Source organism: Tiliqua scincoides, chromosome 4 (genome assembly GCF_035046505.1).
Source record: "Tiliqua scincoides isolate rTilSci1 chromosome 4, rTilSci1.hap2, whole genome shotgun sequence".
Taxonomy (NCBI): domain Eukaryota; kingdom Metazoa; phylum Chordata; class Lepidosauria; order Squamata; family Scincidae; genus Tiliqua; species Tiliqua scincoides.
In genome coordinates, this window is record NC_089824.1 from 157,043,774 (window position 1) to 157,060,668 (window position 16,895).

General features: G+C 43.1%; 1 protein-coding gene and 2 pseudogenes across 3 annotated transcripts in view; 1 reads left to right on the forward strand and 2 right to left on the reverse strand.

The window, feature by feature from the left end:
- The window catches only part of ZFYVE9 (zinc finger FYVE-type containing 9), a 65,980-nt gene that overhangs the window by 38,840 nt on the left and 10,245 nt on the right, over positions 1–16,895 (reverse strand). For 2 of the 3 annotated variants that reach the window (XM_066623141.1, XM_066623140.1), the window contains exons 2-3: positions 11,435–11,539; positions 2,888–2,992 (exon numbers count right to left, since the gene is read on the reverse strand). In XM_066623141.1, the coding sequence (XP_066479238.1) occupies positions 2,888–2,957 (70 nt within the window). In that variant the 5' untranslated portion in view covers positions 2,958–2,992; positions 11,435–11,539. The remainder of the gene's footprint in view (positions 1–2,887; positions 2,993–11,434; positions 11,540–16,895) is intronic. The other variant, XM_066623142.1, reaches the window with a different exon arrangement.
- Positions 6,584–6,703, reverse strand: LOC136650442 (5S ribosomal RNA; annotated as a pseudogene).
- On the forward strand, positions 16,514–16,632 carry LOC136649905 (5S ribosomal RNA; annotated as a pseudogene).

Below are 16,895 nucleotides of genomic sequence, written 5' to 3' on the forward strand. Positions count from 1 at the left end.
AGCCTCTTACCAATGTGGGTTGTGTCGTGTCTGGTCTCTCAATCTAAAAGTAATTGGTGATGGCTTCATCGTCAATTACTTCTGGTAGTACTTCCAACAGGTGAGCCATACAAACGGGTACAGCGGGGAAAAACATTGAGAAATGCTGCACTACAACAACATGACTATTGTTAACTATTTTACAGAAATATATGCAGACATGCATTGCTTAACAACCTTCCACTTAATGACTGGCCGCATATAAAACGGTGGTCAAAACACAACAAAGAGGCTCTTAACAAGACAGTCAGGTCTCCCAAAGCCTACAGAAGAGTGTCTTACAAAACAGAGACTCTTAATAGAAAGAAGAGGCAATCAGTCTCCATGAGCCTGTGCAGTCAGCTAGTGTCTGGCAGGGAGTGTTTGTTTACACAATAAAGGCACTAGATTGGACTGAATGTTTGCTTAATAACCTAATCACATAACAATGGGGATGGAAGAATGCATTCCCATTGTTAAGTGATGCACACCTGTACAGTGCTGTAGAATAGTGAAATAAATTGCTTTATATATTTGAAATAAATTCAAGTTGACAAAATCAAAAGACAGATCATGTAAATTTAAAATGCATGTGCACATGTTCCATATATCCTGAAGAAAATTCTCTCCTTGAAAACTTCAGTAGGATTAATGAATTCCAAGTAAACAATGCCCACTCGCCTGTACATTGCTACTGGTGATGTAAACTACATCTACCACCTCTAAAATACTGACAACAAGATTAATGTTCTCTCTCTCTCCCCCCCCCCCAATATATAATCTCTATATATAGTTCTGCTTGTAAATCTGTAGTGTCATCCAAGTGACAAAAAGTATGCCTTCAGAACACTTCACTTACAGTGGTGACAGATGAGAAAGCAGAGGCCCTACTCTAGGGGGGAAGGGCCCAATCCTATTCAATTTTCCAGCACCAGTGCAGCTGCAATGCAGCCCCAAGATAAGGGAACAAATGTTCCCATATCCGAAGGAGGCCTCTGTGACTGCTGCCCCACCACAAGACGTAGCGCATGCCCCATTGGCACAGCTGCACCGGCACTGGACAATTGGATAGGATTGGGCCCAAATTCTGTTACCCTAGCAGCCAGGGGCAGAACAAAGTCGTCACCACCCAACATGCACACCACAAATGAAGAAAGCCTTGGTAAAGTTGCTGGGATCACTTTACTCAGTAGGATGCACTGCTACCTGAAGCACGGTAGAAAGAGTATGTTGCACAAATGGGATGGAAAAAGTACTGGAAGTTTCCTCTGTCCTTGCTGCATATCTTAGCAAACAGAATCCAATGATAGCAACAACATCAAAGTGATTATGAAAAGAGAATTTCCACTCTTATACACAATCCTCACACTGTGGGTCCATCTGGAAGTTAGGAGCAACCACTGAGAAACCCAAAATACTTTCAGTACTCACAAGTAAACTCCTGTGTGTATAAATCCTCCAAACATTTCTCCATGTCAAATTAGCACATAAACATAAAAAAAATAACCAAATCACAATTTTCAATAGAACTTCAGACTACCTTGAGAAGTGATTCAGACAACTGAACTTGCGGTTTGTTCAGTCATGAACATTGCTTCTAACCATCCAAGAAGATCCAATTCTGGTTTCACAGCACGATTTAATTGTGGTTTGTAAACCATAGGTAACACAAGAGTTCCAGATTCAGAAAATGATAAAGCTGGGGTATAACAAATCATTATTTCCCCAATGAGCAAACAAGGGGGTCATTGGAGGGAGCATGCAGGTTCAGGAAGGTTAGAAACTGTGTTCATAATCACAGTAAATTATGGTTGATCATCTGAACTGGCCCAACATTTAATTAAACAGAAAAGGCTGCATTCTCCCACACAATAGCAATTTCCAGTGCCCAATTTGAATACACAATAGCCCAGTTACATAAATGTCTACACAGAAAGTTATATCCTTATCTACTTGCCAAGTTATATATAATATCCATTTTAAGATCTGTGCTACAGGAAACACTTACATGAGCATTTCCATGAAGGAATATAGAATGGGAAACAACTATGACTCAGCTACAGAACAAGGCAGTGGGAAGTAAAACAAACAAGGCAAGCACAACCAAGTGATAAGGCAAGCCTGGGAATTTAATTTTACAAAACCCATTTGCTCTTTCAACAATTTATTAAACGAGTACACAAGCGGTTCCCAAACTCTTTGGGAGTTTGGGAACTGCTTTAGGTTCCTGTGAGGGAAAGGTGAAGGCAGTGAAGCAATTGCTGGGATTTTTTTTAATTTACCTGAGGCAGTGCCAGTCTCTGGGGAGGGGTTCTAGGGAGCCTGTGGACCCCTCTGCAAGGCTTCCGGCACTTTCAAACAGCGGAAATCAGCTTTAAAAGGTCACTTCCTGTTCTGATCACGAAACCAGAAGTGGCTTTTTTAAAAAAAACTATTCTTAGCAGTTTGGATGTGCGGGGAGCCCTCAGGCCAGCACTGCCTCAGGTAAATTTTTAAAAGCTCTTTGGCCTCGGGCAGCAGTGCAATCACAGCAATCACATCACTGCCTTCACCTTCCCCCCGCCCCTTAAAGGGGCAGAGACGGGGGTTCCCTGGCTGGGGTATTACAACCTCTGCACTACACTATAGTGGCTCACCAAGTAATATCCTAGTAAAAACATATACAACATATACAAATTTTCTGTGGTTCAGAAACATATATACATTTCCGATGGAGAGTGCGTTTTCAGGAAAAAATAATAATAATAATAATAATAATAGTAATAGTAATAGTAATAGTAATAGTAATAGTAATTGCAATGGAATAGAAGTATAGACATATACAACCAGAAGCAGCAAATAGTATGTATCTCCAGTCTAAGTTACTCACCTTCATTTTGTTCAAATTCATCTAAAACCTTATCAAGGTTATAAGCCTCTGCTTGGAAATAGTTCTCCATTTGTCAGGAAATGCCACCCAACTCCTTGTCTGAACCTGTCAAGCAGATATCCAATTATGAACTTCCAACAGTATAGCATCTGAACACAAGATTTACAGATTAAACATTCCTATAAGAAGTTTCAAGTTTAAGCTTCTTTGACATAATTTCCTATAAAAATTGAGAGCATTTTCCAGTATTCCAAATTATTAACAACAACAACAACAACAACAACAACAACAACAACAACAACTAGGTATTTATATTCCGCCTTTCTGGTCATCGGATTACTCCTCTGACTTTATTCAAGGCGGTTTACATAGGCAGGCATTTCTAAATCCCTCAAAGAGATTTTTACAATCATAGAGGTTCTCTCTTTCAAGAACCAACAACATTTCAGAATGGATCTTCCTGGTTTGGTCTCACTTCTGGCCTCCAGTTCTCCCACACAGACTGGCAAGCAGCTCCATCTCTCACATGGAGGGCAGACAAGATGCTTCTTGCTCACACCCAGAGCAGGTGGAATCACTCAGCGGCTTCAAGGTCTTGCCATTCTCAGCCGTTCAGGGAGCTGCCGGTGTCCTCGAATTGGCGACCTTCTGATGTTAACTTCGGGCTAACGGAGCCTCTAACCTCTAGACCAGACCTCCTGCCCTGCCTCCTGATTAAGTGATCAGATGAATGTCTGCATTCTAAGTCCTAAGCTAAATTCCCATTAATAACAGTCAGATATAAAAATAAACTGGAAAGCAGACATCTGCAGCAAGATTACTCTGCACACAATATTGGAAAACAACAGAAATATTTTTGGTTGAAGAATGGTGGATAAAGATTATGGACTTTGCAGAAATGTACAAATTAACAATTTTACTTAAAGAGAAGTTAGTAATTACATTTATAAATAATTGGAACCACTCATTGACTTTCTACATACTAGAGAAAACAATGACACAATGATTTCTGAATTTGAGGATGAGAGAGGATACTCTCCATACTTACATAACATTTATGGGGTATGTGGTTTCTGTTGAGGATTTTCCCTCTGATTTCCCTCCAATGCCTGAGCTTCAGACTCAAAAAGGGGAGAGAGACTGGGCTTCAGATTTTAAAAGGAAACCAGCCAATTGGAGGTCTGGGAATCTGGGACCAGAAGGAGGTATCTAGGCCTGAGAGTCTGTCTCTCTCTCCCTCCTGTTGCATGCTTGAGACTGGGCAAAGCAGGGAAAGCCTCTCTTGTAAGCAGAGTGAAGGCTGCTGGGGAGAGCCCAGGGAAGTACAGAAGGGACCAAAAAGAAGTTAGGCACACTAGGTTTTGTTTTATGTTTGTCCTTTTCATCCAGAAGTTGGGAGTTCTTATCCTCTCAGCTCAGGCTAGGCCGAATGGGATCCAGGATCTCGGCCTAGTCCAGCGGGGCCTGCACCATTCAGGAAATGTTTATTGGTAAGAACTCAAGCCTGATTACATTGTCTTTTTTTCGCTCACCTGATAAATAAACCATTTTGCTTAAAACCTCTGCCTGTTCTGGAATCAGTGGATTTGTCAACCTCTCCACTCTGCAGATATTACAGGCAGAGTGAGAGTATTTTTATAACCTTGCACAGAATGTTGGGGAGGGATTTTGTCCAAAGAACCCCTCTGGGAACCGGATCTCTTGGACTGGTGGCAGCAGACTAGATCTACCAGGTCTGGTCCCACCAAGCTGTATGTTAAACTGATTGGAAAAGTGGAGGACGGGAGGGGAATGAATGCTTGGCACTAGGCACCACTGCCCTGGATTAGCAGGCTGTCGCTGGAAATCCCTTCTCTTACATGACTATATATATTTGTTATTGTTTGTCTTTTCTATTTGTAAGTAGATTTGGGTGTTTAGTAGCATTATTAGTTGTTTTTGTATTGCATATTGATTTTGTCTGTGATAGATAAATAAACATTAGATGAAAAAATAAACTGAAAAGCCTTCAAGATTGATTTAGCTAACTTGTTAAAAGTATTTAAATCAGGAAGGTGTTGTAAGAGGGGCTCTAGGAAGGAAAGGTCTTAGTTTTACATTTTTGCTGGAAATGATAATTTTTTTTTAGAAATCTAACTACTTTTTAAAATAGCAGTACATAAAGTATGATTTAGTCAATGTTATTTGGAGATACAAGTTCATTGGCTGACTGCCAAAGCAAAGAAAAAAGAAATCTGCTTCCAACCAAAACAAAGATCCTATGGAATGCTGAAAAACTGGCAAACTAACATAATTTAGGGCGCAATCCTAACCCCTTATGTCAGTGCTTCCCAGCACTGGCATAGCGGTGCCAGTGTGAGATGTGCTGCATCCTGCAGTTGGGTGGCACTCATGGAGGCCTCCTCAAAGTAAGGGAATGTTTGTTCCCTTACCTCAGAGCTGCAGTGCCCTTATGTCAGTTCTGGAAAGCACTGACATAAGGGGTTAGGATTGCGCCCTTAGTAAGATTGCCTAATAGTAGTCATTATAACTTTGAAACAATAAGTGTGCTATATATTATAGTTATTGGAACTGATTTACTAGTAGGTTAAGAGTGCTCTTACAGTTTTTTTCCTAGACACTATTAAAATCTGTCTTTTGCTTACTTTTGACTGAAGAATTGCAACAAATCAGTACTCATGTTTTGTTTTTTTAAAAATTTCTTTAAGCAAATGCTTGACAATGTTTAATTGTAATCAGTTCAATACACTGATTGAACTGTGTGAAATACGGAATTTCATTCCGATACAACATTTTGTCATGAGTAACTTTTGTTGAAATCAACAAGAGTAAAGCTGGTGATGACAAAAGTCTTTCCGTGGGACTTGATCTCAACTACTTTAGCTGAATGATGGCCAGTGTCCAAAGTAGCCTCATTCATCAGTGTATTTTAATTTACAGGCAGCCAGAACAAAATATTTCACTTTAAAAAAAAGATTGCAGGCAATGCACATGGAGGTAGAAAAGCGATTACGGTAGAAGCAAGGCCTTGCTACAACTTGTTGAAACCAACAGTATTTTATATGTCTTATGTACCTTTTAAAAAATGGATATAAATATGAATACAAACAATTGCAAAAGACAGCTGGACAGTGGGGTATACAAATGGTATTAAACCCTGTTATCAAAAATTATGGAGTTAGCTATTGGTAAGGTGTTTCCATTAATACTATCCTAGTTAGGAAAAAAAATTACAGAATTGAGAGTCTAAGAACATAAAAATAGATTAATGCAACCAACATTTGCTGACCAAGGTTTATACTGGAAGCATTTTATACCAGGGCATAGATATAACTGCCATTAATATCTCAGGCACAATTCATATTGGCGATTTTGTCATATCAGCCATTTATCAGATTAGGAGAAATCAGTCAATCACCCAATTCTACATACCATGCAATATCAAAGTCTGTCTATGAATGCCAGCTTACTACCCATATGTCAAATGTTAAAAACAAGACTATGCTAATGCTAAATAACATTACCTGCTACTACCTGTCAAGTCTCTTCTCCAGATAGATAGGCTAATGACAGTACATCTTCACAGAACATGACATTTGCATGTTAATGACAGAGGTTAAGCAATACATGGAAACAAAGTAATGGTAGGAATGCCCACTTGGTTGGCAACCTTCGGTCTCGAAAGACTATGGTATAAGCCTACAGCACCCGGTATTCCAAGGTGGTCTCCCATCCAAGTACTAACCAGGCCTGATCCTGCTTAGCTTCTGAGATCAGACGAGATCAGGCACATGCAGGGTAACAATTGCTGCTGAATGCCCACTTATACTTGGTCTTTCTGTGCAAAATAGACTCAGGGTGGCAACATCATCAGAAAAATAACAGCTGCTCAGGAGAGTATCAGAAGGGTAATAAATTCTGAAAAGTTTGCCAAAGTTCAGAAGTTGTCACATTATATATTTCTTTTTGTTTCTAAAGCAAGCTTACAATTTTAACCAATCTTTGAAGAAAAAAATTTGACTGAACAACAACTTGTCCAAGGCTATCCAGTGAGCTTCACTACAGAGAAAGTCTGTGGGGTTCCACTCCATAAATTTGATAGATTATATAATGACTACAGGCATAGTCCTGAAGGCTTCCCCAGGCCTCCTAATGCCTGAGAGCCCAATCCTGTGGTCCGCGCCGTGACTCTGCGGCGTGGACCAGTCACAAACGTGCCATAAGGCACGTTTGCGGGGCTTACCTCCGGGCTCCCACCAGAGGTGGCTCAGCGCACTGAGCCACTGCCCAGCGGGCGCCCACGTTCCGTGGCTCGGCGATGCCTGCAACTGCCGGGCTGCGGAACAGCAAATGGGGGCGGGGGCATTCTGAGGAGGGGGGAAGCCAGCATGATTGGGGTAGGGTTGGAGAGGCCGGCGTGATGCAGAGAGGGGGACTTGCGGGAGGCGTGCCAGGGGGCGGGTGGGAGGAGGAACCGTGGAGCTCTGCTCCACAGGATCCTCAGCGCTCATGAAGGCTGAGTGCCTTACACGAGCGCCTTTAGTGGCACCCAAAGGGCGCCGCTAAAGTGAGTAGCCCCATTGTGGGGCTGCCTCCCTTACCCGGGGGAAGGGGACAAACATTCCCTACTCCCGGTGCCTCCTGTGGTAGCGCGGGAGGCGCTGGATTTGGCGACAGCCCTCACAGTGCCTCTGAGCTGGGGTGCCCCGGGCAGCTCAGGATTGGGATGCCCGTTAGGATTGGGCTGCAAGGCATTAAAAATATCACTTCCGGTTTTCACTGAGAAATCAGAAGTAGTGTTTTTTGCTATTTCGAGTCGTTTTGAGCCCAGCAGAGGCTGTGGGTGGCTGCGTGCAGCTTCCGCTGGGCTCAGAAGACGCTCCAGAGGCAAGGGGAGCTCCCCTCTCCTCCAAAGAGGGTGCGTACGGGGGGCCTTGTGCCCCCAATCCGCAGATAAGTAAAGCCACAATATAGGGGCCCTGCTGTATTTCCAAGAATCGTTTTTTATATGATCCTTCACACTCCTGAACTTTCTACAAGACAGTAACCTAAGTTAATGGAAGGAAAATACTAGCCATTCCCAGGGGTTTCCCACCAAGTGATCATGATGAAATGAACTGGAACAGCAACTAAAAATAAATGTATAAATTCATGGAGGAAGCAATATTCTTAATTCACACTGAAGTTGCACTCTTTTAAAACTCAAGTCCTTTCTAAAAATTACAAAAAAGATTTGAATAAAAATTTTATATATATAGGCATCCCCCCTATCTGCAGGGATCCCTTCTAGCACTGCACCCCACCCCCGCAGATGGATATCGCAGATACATGGACTGGCCCCAAGTCCATTAACAGCATGTAAAGGTTTATGGCAGTGAAAATGTTTCTTTTTCAAGGCAGGCAGGCTGCAGACGGAATGCTTAAAAATACTAGAATTGAACGCTAAGAGGAAGCAAGAAGTCAACTGCATAGGCTGCATAAGCTCATGTTCACATTCAACCTCTGACCTCCTATTCCAGAGACTTATAATGCCATTGAAAATCATATGCCCTCCTTGTGACAACTAAATCAGACAATGCATTCATCCAACATCCTCAGAAACTGCGAGTTGAACAAAAAAGAAACCGCTACAAGAAAACTTGTCATGGGCACAGGCCTAACTTTAGCCCAAAACAATCTAGCACAAATATTGTTGCTGGAAAAGAGACACACACAAATGATATAGAAACTAGTACATGGCAAAACTGACTGATTTCACAAATTAAGCTGCAATGAAAAGAATAAAATAGAATCTAAGCAGTAATGCACCCAAATGATTATTTTTATATACATATAAAAACCATATCAGCGTACATGTAGCTTTACACAGAATGAGTGAACAGCTCCTGTCCCAAGGCACTAACAATCTAGACACAAGATAGAAGTGGAGAGAAATGAAGACAGGGTAAGCAAGGGAAGAATGTGCCATTGTTTCAGTTATGCATATGTATACTTGGTTGGTTACAATAAGGAACAGGAACTAGGCATGGTGCCAATGCTTCACGGAAAAGGTGCATTAGAAGTTTATTTCAGTTGGCAAACCAACACATTAAGAAGCAAATTACAGATGTGTGCTTCTTCAGCATATTTATTAAGGTAACAGAAACCACTTAAAATACTACTTATTTACAGTAGAAATTTCCTAAAAAGTTCTGTTGAAAATAGCTCTTTAACCAATTTACCTTTACTCAAACAGACCTTCCATTTTTTTTTCCAATATAAGGTCATGCTCAATCCTCTTAATGCCCCCTTGCTACAACAGAAAAGGTTTAATTTTTATGATGAAAATGGATGCAAATACCCTGTCAACAGATCCTAGCACATCTCATGGTACCTAGGAGAATATTAAGCACTACTGCTTAGCTCAAACAAGTCTTATGAGGAACAGTTAAAAGAGCTTTGTATTATTATTATTATTAACAGTATGTTTAGCCTGGAGAAGACTGCTAAGGAAGGGAATATACAATAGCAATCTGAAGGGCTGTCACACAGCACTCTCTGCAGTTTCTGAGGTTTGGCCTAGTACCAAGGGGGTAAAACTACAGGGAAGTAGATTTAGGCAAGGCATGAAGATGAGTTCCTTAACTGTAAGAGCTGTACTGAACTAGAAGGGCCTGCCTCATGCTCTAGTGGGCTCTCCTTCATTGGAAGCAGAGGATGGATGGCCACCTATCAAGTATACTGTAGTCACATGTATTGAGCAGGAGCTTGGCTAGATGATTTCCAAAACTACCTTCCAACGCTCACACTATGTGTCACCTCCTTTACTACAGATCCTGCCAAGCACTTTAAAATGCTCACACAGATTAAATGTATGTGAACATCTAATTAGCAGCTAAAACACCAAATCCTAGGTAGCTTGGGAAAAGCAGAGATAAAAAACAACACAAAACACTCCAGAGGTTGTTTTCCAATGCAAAGGTTCAGGAGTTTTAGCTTAAAACTTTTTTAACAACTTACTTCTGGACAACAACTCTATGAACAGAGAAGCGACACATTTAATTGTTATCAGTCAGGCAGCCCAATCCTATGCAGGTTGCTGCGCCACAGTACAGTGGTGCTGAAGTAGCTGCCAATTTATCCTAGGGCATCAAGGAGGCAGCTGGAGGTTTCCTCATGGTAAGGGAAGAAGTTCCCTTATCCCATGTTGGCCCCCGCAGCCCCTATGAGTCTACTATGAGTAGACTCTGCAGCCCCTATAAGTTCGCAGCCCCTATGAGTCTACTCTGCACCAGTTATTTAGCTGGTGCAGAACTAAGGAGACCCACGTAAGGCTCAGAGGCCCTGGAGGGCCGATAGGATTCGGTGGCCGCCTCTGCTGCCATCCCCACTTCCCTCCTGGGCCTGAACTGCCCCTGGGCCACTCTTCCCCTCACCCAGTTTGGCCCCTGCCTCCCCCCGCCAGGTACTCACTGCTCCACTCTGTCCATCCCCTGCATAATTTTGTATGTCTCAATCATTTCCCCCCTCAAGCGTCTCTTTTCTAGGCTGAAGAGGCCCAAACGCTGTAGCCTTTCCTCATAAGGAAGGTGCCCCAGCCCCGTAATCATCTTAGTCGCTCTCTTTTGCACCTTTGGTCCCAAATAATCCTTGTTGCAAACCTAAATGGACGTGCTCAGTTTAAGAAAATCTTGCTAGGCTTTCATTCCATTTCAGATTCCAAGTACTTCAATTCAGTGGTTGGTTCTCAAACATTGAGAACAGTGGTTCTCAAACCTTTTAGCACTGGATCCACCTTTTAGAATGACAATCTGTCAGGACCCACTGGAAGTGATGTCATTAACCTGGAAGTGATGTCATGGCTGAAAGTAACATCACCAATTTAGGTTTCCAATCTAAGCTGCGATCAGCTAAAAGTTCAATTACACAGTGTGTTTGTGGTGTTATTTTGCATATAGCTCAGAATTAAAACATTCCAGCTCATAAGTCAAAGCAGAATACAGACTCGAATTCTTTTTCAACCACACAGCCCTCCCCCCTTTCCAGTGACCCATCTTCCCACCTATTCAAGGCAAAGCACCATGCCTCTTTCCTACTGTGAGCCCACCCAGCCCAGCAGTTCTATATTCTGTATTTTTAGGTCTGTATTTTCAAAGGTGGCTGAGCTAGGTGCTACGCGACTCACCTGAAATTGGCTCGTGACTCACAGTTTGAGAAACACTTCATTAACAGACAGCCCCAGTGAGTAATTTGCGAGCTCCTCCCAGGAGATCCTCTTTTTCCAACATCTAGCAGTACTGGGTTAAGCAAGTCCAAGCTCCTTTCCAGTACAAGTGCTCCTACCGTTTGATCTGAGTAAAGAAGGGGCCATACTCTACTAAAGAGTCAGCAATTCCTTGATATAGCTTTAAATAACAGCTACAACTTATATCTTCCCACAGAATAGTTCTTGTTTAAGATTTCAAGCAGACTTTGAAACATCCCAAAGATTCTGTTACAATTAAAAAGCGAATAGATCTTAATCCCAGTTCTCTAGATGTACAGTATAGTCATTTGTCATCATCTTACCTTCTTCTCCTATACATGCAGTGAGAAACAAGTGAGCCAATGCCTATCCATGATATACAGTGCACAATCAGCTAGCTGAGTTGAATCCATATGTTTTACTTGATCCTAAAAATGAAACACACCATACATTACATGTATAAATGAGGATGGATTCAAGAGATTCTTAATGTTACAAAATTCAGTGACTCAACAGTAAAAGTCAGGCAAATGACAGGTATTCCCAGTCCTCCATTACCATTACCCCCATTCCCTCATTATCACAAAAGGCTATACAGGTGCAGCCTATTTATCCATGGATTTTTTATCTGCGGATTTGTCTCACTGCAAATGGGTTGGGGGTGCTGAAAGTCACACATGCCTTTGCCTCCTTTGCCCTGAGCTGCCATCTCAATCCATTTCCAGGCAGCCCAAAACACTTCAAAAAGGTTCCGCCTCGCCCAGGCAGGGAAATAGCCCTGGAGCCATGGAAGAGGCTCCCCTTGCAAAGAAACAGTAACATTCCTGGAGCCCCTGAGCCAGCCGAGGCTGAAGAGGGGAAGGGGGGACCAAAACCCTCTGTAGCCAGAACATGTACAGCAAGGTGGAGCTCTCTCTCTCTCTCTCTCACACGCACACACACACAAAAGCAGGTGCAGTAGCAACAGAGGGGATTGCTTTAAAAAAACCCAGGAGTGTGTGCCAAGCCTTGGAGAGACAGGTGAGGGTAAGCAGGGAGCCAGACTACAAGTTCCAGAATGCTCTGGGGCAGAGGAGTTTCCATGATGGCTGCGGCCAGGGAGGGCTGCAGGAGCGGCTGCAGCGAAGAGAAGGAGGAGAACCTGCAGTGCTGTTGGGAGGCTGCCTGGGACACAAAGGACTCCCAAGCAAGCTCAGAATCCCACCTGTGAAAGGGGAAGGCAGGGGGAGGGGAGGGAATTGAGAACAGCTGCCTTAGTTTCCTTCCATCCGGAAGTATCAGGCTGCAGGCTGTATTTGCATAACTCTATGAAATTTAGCACAACTTGTTTTTTGTTAATCACGCTGAGTCACAGAACAGAACTAACGCGGATAAATAGGCTGTACCTGTATATAAGTTCGAACCAATTTGTAAGGAACTGGAAAAAGTATTTTACTGAAACAAAGTATTTTCTACTGGAGATGTTCATGGCCCTGTGACCAGGGATGGGCAAGTTCAGCGTGGCTTGAGTCAAGTCTGAGTCACCACCCTCCGCGATCCAACTCAAAAACTAGTCATAATGGGAGGCACTTGTCGAGTTGCTGAGTCACCTTTTAGTGACTCTAAAAGACTCAAATCGCCCTCCTGCCTTTAAAAAGCCCACTGTGGGGAAAAACAGGGCTGTTGCTGAGGGAGCAGTGTGTGTCAGCATTCTCTTTACTCACTTCCCTTATGTCCCTGCCCATCTGTAAACGTGGGAAGGGACTGCTAGAGAGCAGGGACAGAAGTGGCAAGAGGATCATGCACAGTTGCTGCGAGGCTTACCAGGACAACCCGATCCTTTGCAGCCCTACTCAGAAGTAGTTCCACTGCAGCAGATCATTCAATAACACTTCCACCTCCCCACCAGTCATGCTGCAAAGCATGATCGCTATGACCTACCTCCCCCTCTGCTTCCCCACCTCCTTTTTCTCCCTCCAGCCAATCATAAGGCAACAACCCCCTTGGGCTCCTCCTCCAGTTCTCCCTCCCCCAGTAAAAATAACAGACTGCCCATCCTGCATCCAATGTTCATCTGTTCCTTCCTTCCTATCACAAATGAGCAAAAGAAATTTCTTCTGCTTCCTCCCTCCAGCTTGGATGCATTAACCCTGCCTCCCGGCTGGCACTCCCTACTGCTTGCCTGGTCGGAATGCTGGCCCCACGAGGTTTTTTACACCGCAAAAACAGTAAGCAAGCACACCCAGACACAGACAGACTCGAGTTAGCATGCGTGGGGACAAGTGCCAAGTCAGGGGGGCCCTGACTTGAGTCTTTTTCAGAGTCTTCCGAAACGCGGCTCACGACTTAACAAGTCACCCAAAATCACACATTTTTGCGATAAGTCCAAGTCACTGACTCAAGTTCCCAACCCTGCCTGTGACTGCACTGTGCCTAATCAATTATATTCACACAACAGGAATTCTATCTTGTCAGCTTCTGACAACTTCTGACTATTAACATTCTGACTGTGTCCCCAAAGTGTGCAGGATGCCTGCCTGCTTGTTACATTCCTGTTCCAACCTCTATAAAAGCAAGAAACATGCCTGCTTGCTAATGAAAAAAATTGGAACGTAATGGGCGCATAGGGGCATAGAGAACTGTGGAAAATGGAATCAGCGTATACTGGATCCATGGATAAGGGGGGACACCTGTATATACGAAGCTTTACAGTGCAATCCCAACTGACCTAGCACAAGCAGAATGAGCATGAGCACTGCCACAAGTGTGCCGGAAAGCATGTTGTGACAGCACAGACACTTCAGGCACCAGTGCTCAACTATGCACCTGCCTGCCAATGCCAGATCCAAATGGAGCGCCCAACAGAGCAGGTAAGCTCCTGCTGGGTGGTGAGGGGAAGACAGAACAAATGTGGGAACAGAGTGTAATGGAGCAGAAGAGGGTGGGAAGGGGGCGAATTGGGCCTCGGTGGGGGCCAGGAACAGCAGCAGGGGCCAGTGCTGTATTCTATCCCCTTTCCCAGGCTTGATTTCCAAACAAGAGGCTGCTCAGACTTCCACTAAGACTCTGCTGGCAGAAGCCTGAATAGCCCCATACTGGCTGCTGTGGCCAGTGGCAGTCCTGACTCCCTGGTGCTGCCCCAAGGCAAGCCTAGAAAGGCCGCCCCCCCCTTACTGGTCGCATCTAGAGGTCTTCTGAGGGCTGGAAAGACCATGCACAGCCACTCCTTCCTTGAGAAGACCTTCTAAGACCTCTGGAAAGCCTCAGAAAGGTGCTTCTGGTTTTGGGGGTAAAACTAGAAGTACCTGTCTAATGTCTCCTTGCCTCGGGGAGACCTCCAGCAGCCTCTCTTCCCACACTGGATACAGCAAAGGCTGTTTCAGCACTACTGTATCACAGCACAGAAGGTTAGTTAGTACTGAGCTGCCAGTGGCCTAATATAGCATACGTTCAATGGTAACAAATTCAACAATTCGTAAGCCAAGCCAATGCTTGAAGTTACAGAATTTTCCTAAGCTGTTTATTGTTCTTTACAGAAACATGTCACAATAATAATTACAGGAAGTAAACAAGTTACATTGCAAGAGACCAAGTAACAATATTTCCAAATTCAGAGCAAACATATGCAGCATTCACAACTATGTCCACAAATATGCAAGACACATATTTCTTGTGTCTCAACAATCTCAAGAAGCACAGAATCTGGCAACGGATTTTGCATCTCAAAATTCATTCATTCATTCCACCTTTATTGGCATAAACAATCCATCAAGAAAACAAAATTAAAACATTCAAGGTAGCCACCAATCATTGATCAGGCAAAGAAATACTGAGGAATTTACACTCGACAGTGCCTTAAATAAATATTTTGCAACATTTGATGAGTGGCACTCATTTCTCCCGTCTAACAAGTACCGGACCAAGTCTGTATCTGAACCATGAAAGTTTTCCAGGAACGGATATAGAAATCGATGGTATAAATCAATATAATGGGTACAATACAAAAGTACATGGGTCAAGGACTCTTTTGAGGTCAGGTCGCAAGAACATGACTGGGGACTCTCCAATGGTCTATTAAATCTTGCTCTTAGTACATTTGTAGGTAAGATATTAAACCTACCCAGCGTAAAGGCTCTACGAATCTGAGGTGAACACATGAACGACAGATGGCTTGAACCCAAATCAGAGGGCCCTGAAAGATCAATATATAGAGGCGAACAAGACTTATGGGCTGCAGCTTGCAAATCCTGTTTCTCTATATCTAATTGTCGGGTCCGAATAAGATCGTAAGCCATAGACATGGGTAATCCTCCTATCAGATCAGGTGATAAACATAGGAGCTGGAGTCTTTTGTGAAATAAAGTTAGACCAGGGGAAAAAGAAACATCAGCAAGAATATTGGAGAGCATGATGTTCTGATTTGCCTCAAAACCGACCCTTAGCCAAAATCTCAAGAATCTCAGCCAGGCCAGTGTTTCAATTTTATGCAGACCAGCTTTGAGGCACAATGCTGCATAAGGGATGCAGTGAGGTACCTCAAAGATCTTATAGAGGAATCTGGATTGAACACGTTCTACTAGAGTGGAAATGGCTGAAATTCAGATAGGAGTACCAAACAGCAACTGTGCCAGAACCTTGGACTTAAAGATCTGCACCTCTGCTGGGATATAAGAATTGCCCCAGGTGTAAAAAAAAAACCGCAAAGTAGCTTGAACTAATAAATTGCTTGGTAGCAGCCTGGCGATGAGGTGACCAAGTATGCCTATGATGAAACAGAATTCCCAGGTACTTGAAAACTTTAACCTGTTCGATTACCTTCCCACCAAAGGACCAAGAGGTAGGTTTCCATTGGGAACCAAAAACCACTATTTTAGACTTCTCAAAGTTTAATTGTAATTTATTGGAAGCCCTGTTTAACTGTTTCTTTAATTAAAGAAAGCAGCAGCTATGGAGCTTTGCATCAGTCAGTGACTCAGGTTTGGCTCTCTGGTCTGAGTTTCTGGAGTCAGAGGATTATGGATTGAGGTGTCAATGCCCCAGTTGGAGCTGTTTACAGTTTCCTCTTGTGACCAGCAGCCACTGAAGTACAGGAAGCCAGAGTCATATCACTCCTAGTTTGAGTCTGTCAGCACATGACAGAAAAAGGACAACAGGAAGAACTTCCACCATTTGTAGGTTTCCTTCAGTTTCACAATCCCTTAAGAAGTCTAATATTTTATATTATCAACAACTACTAAGTTTGACATCATAGTAAGATGTTTAAGAGAAAATTCTACAAAACTTTACATAATGATAATATCCAAATAGTGGTTATATGCAAGGAAAAAGATAAACATTTGAATGAATGATGCTGGGGGAAAATTGCAATGGAACGACCAACATGAAATGCAATGACACCTGGCAGGTACCCATTTTTTAGGACATTCAATGCAACTGTTACCCTGCACATGCCTGATCTTGTCTGATCTCAGAAGCTAAGCAGGGTCAGGCCTGGTTAGTACTTGGATGGGAGACCGCCTGGGAACACCGGGTGCTGTAGGCTTATACCATAGTCTTTCGAGACTGAAGGTTGCCAACCAAAAACAATGATTAAAATCTATTACCCAACAATGCAGAGAGTTTTGTTTTAAATCACAGACAAGGAGAAAAAGATCATGTTTGCCATTTCATTCAAAGTTTTTTATGCCCAGAAAACAAACGCTTTGTTTTATAGAAGGAAGAGTGCTCTATGTGCACAGAAGGCAGGCCAGTTACAGAACTTCCTTTTAGCCTTCCCACAAAAAAAGGTCTAGGTTGAAGCAGAAT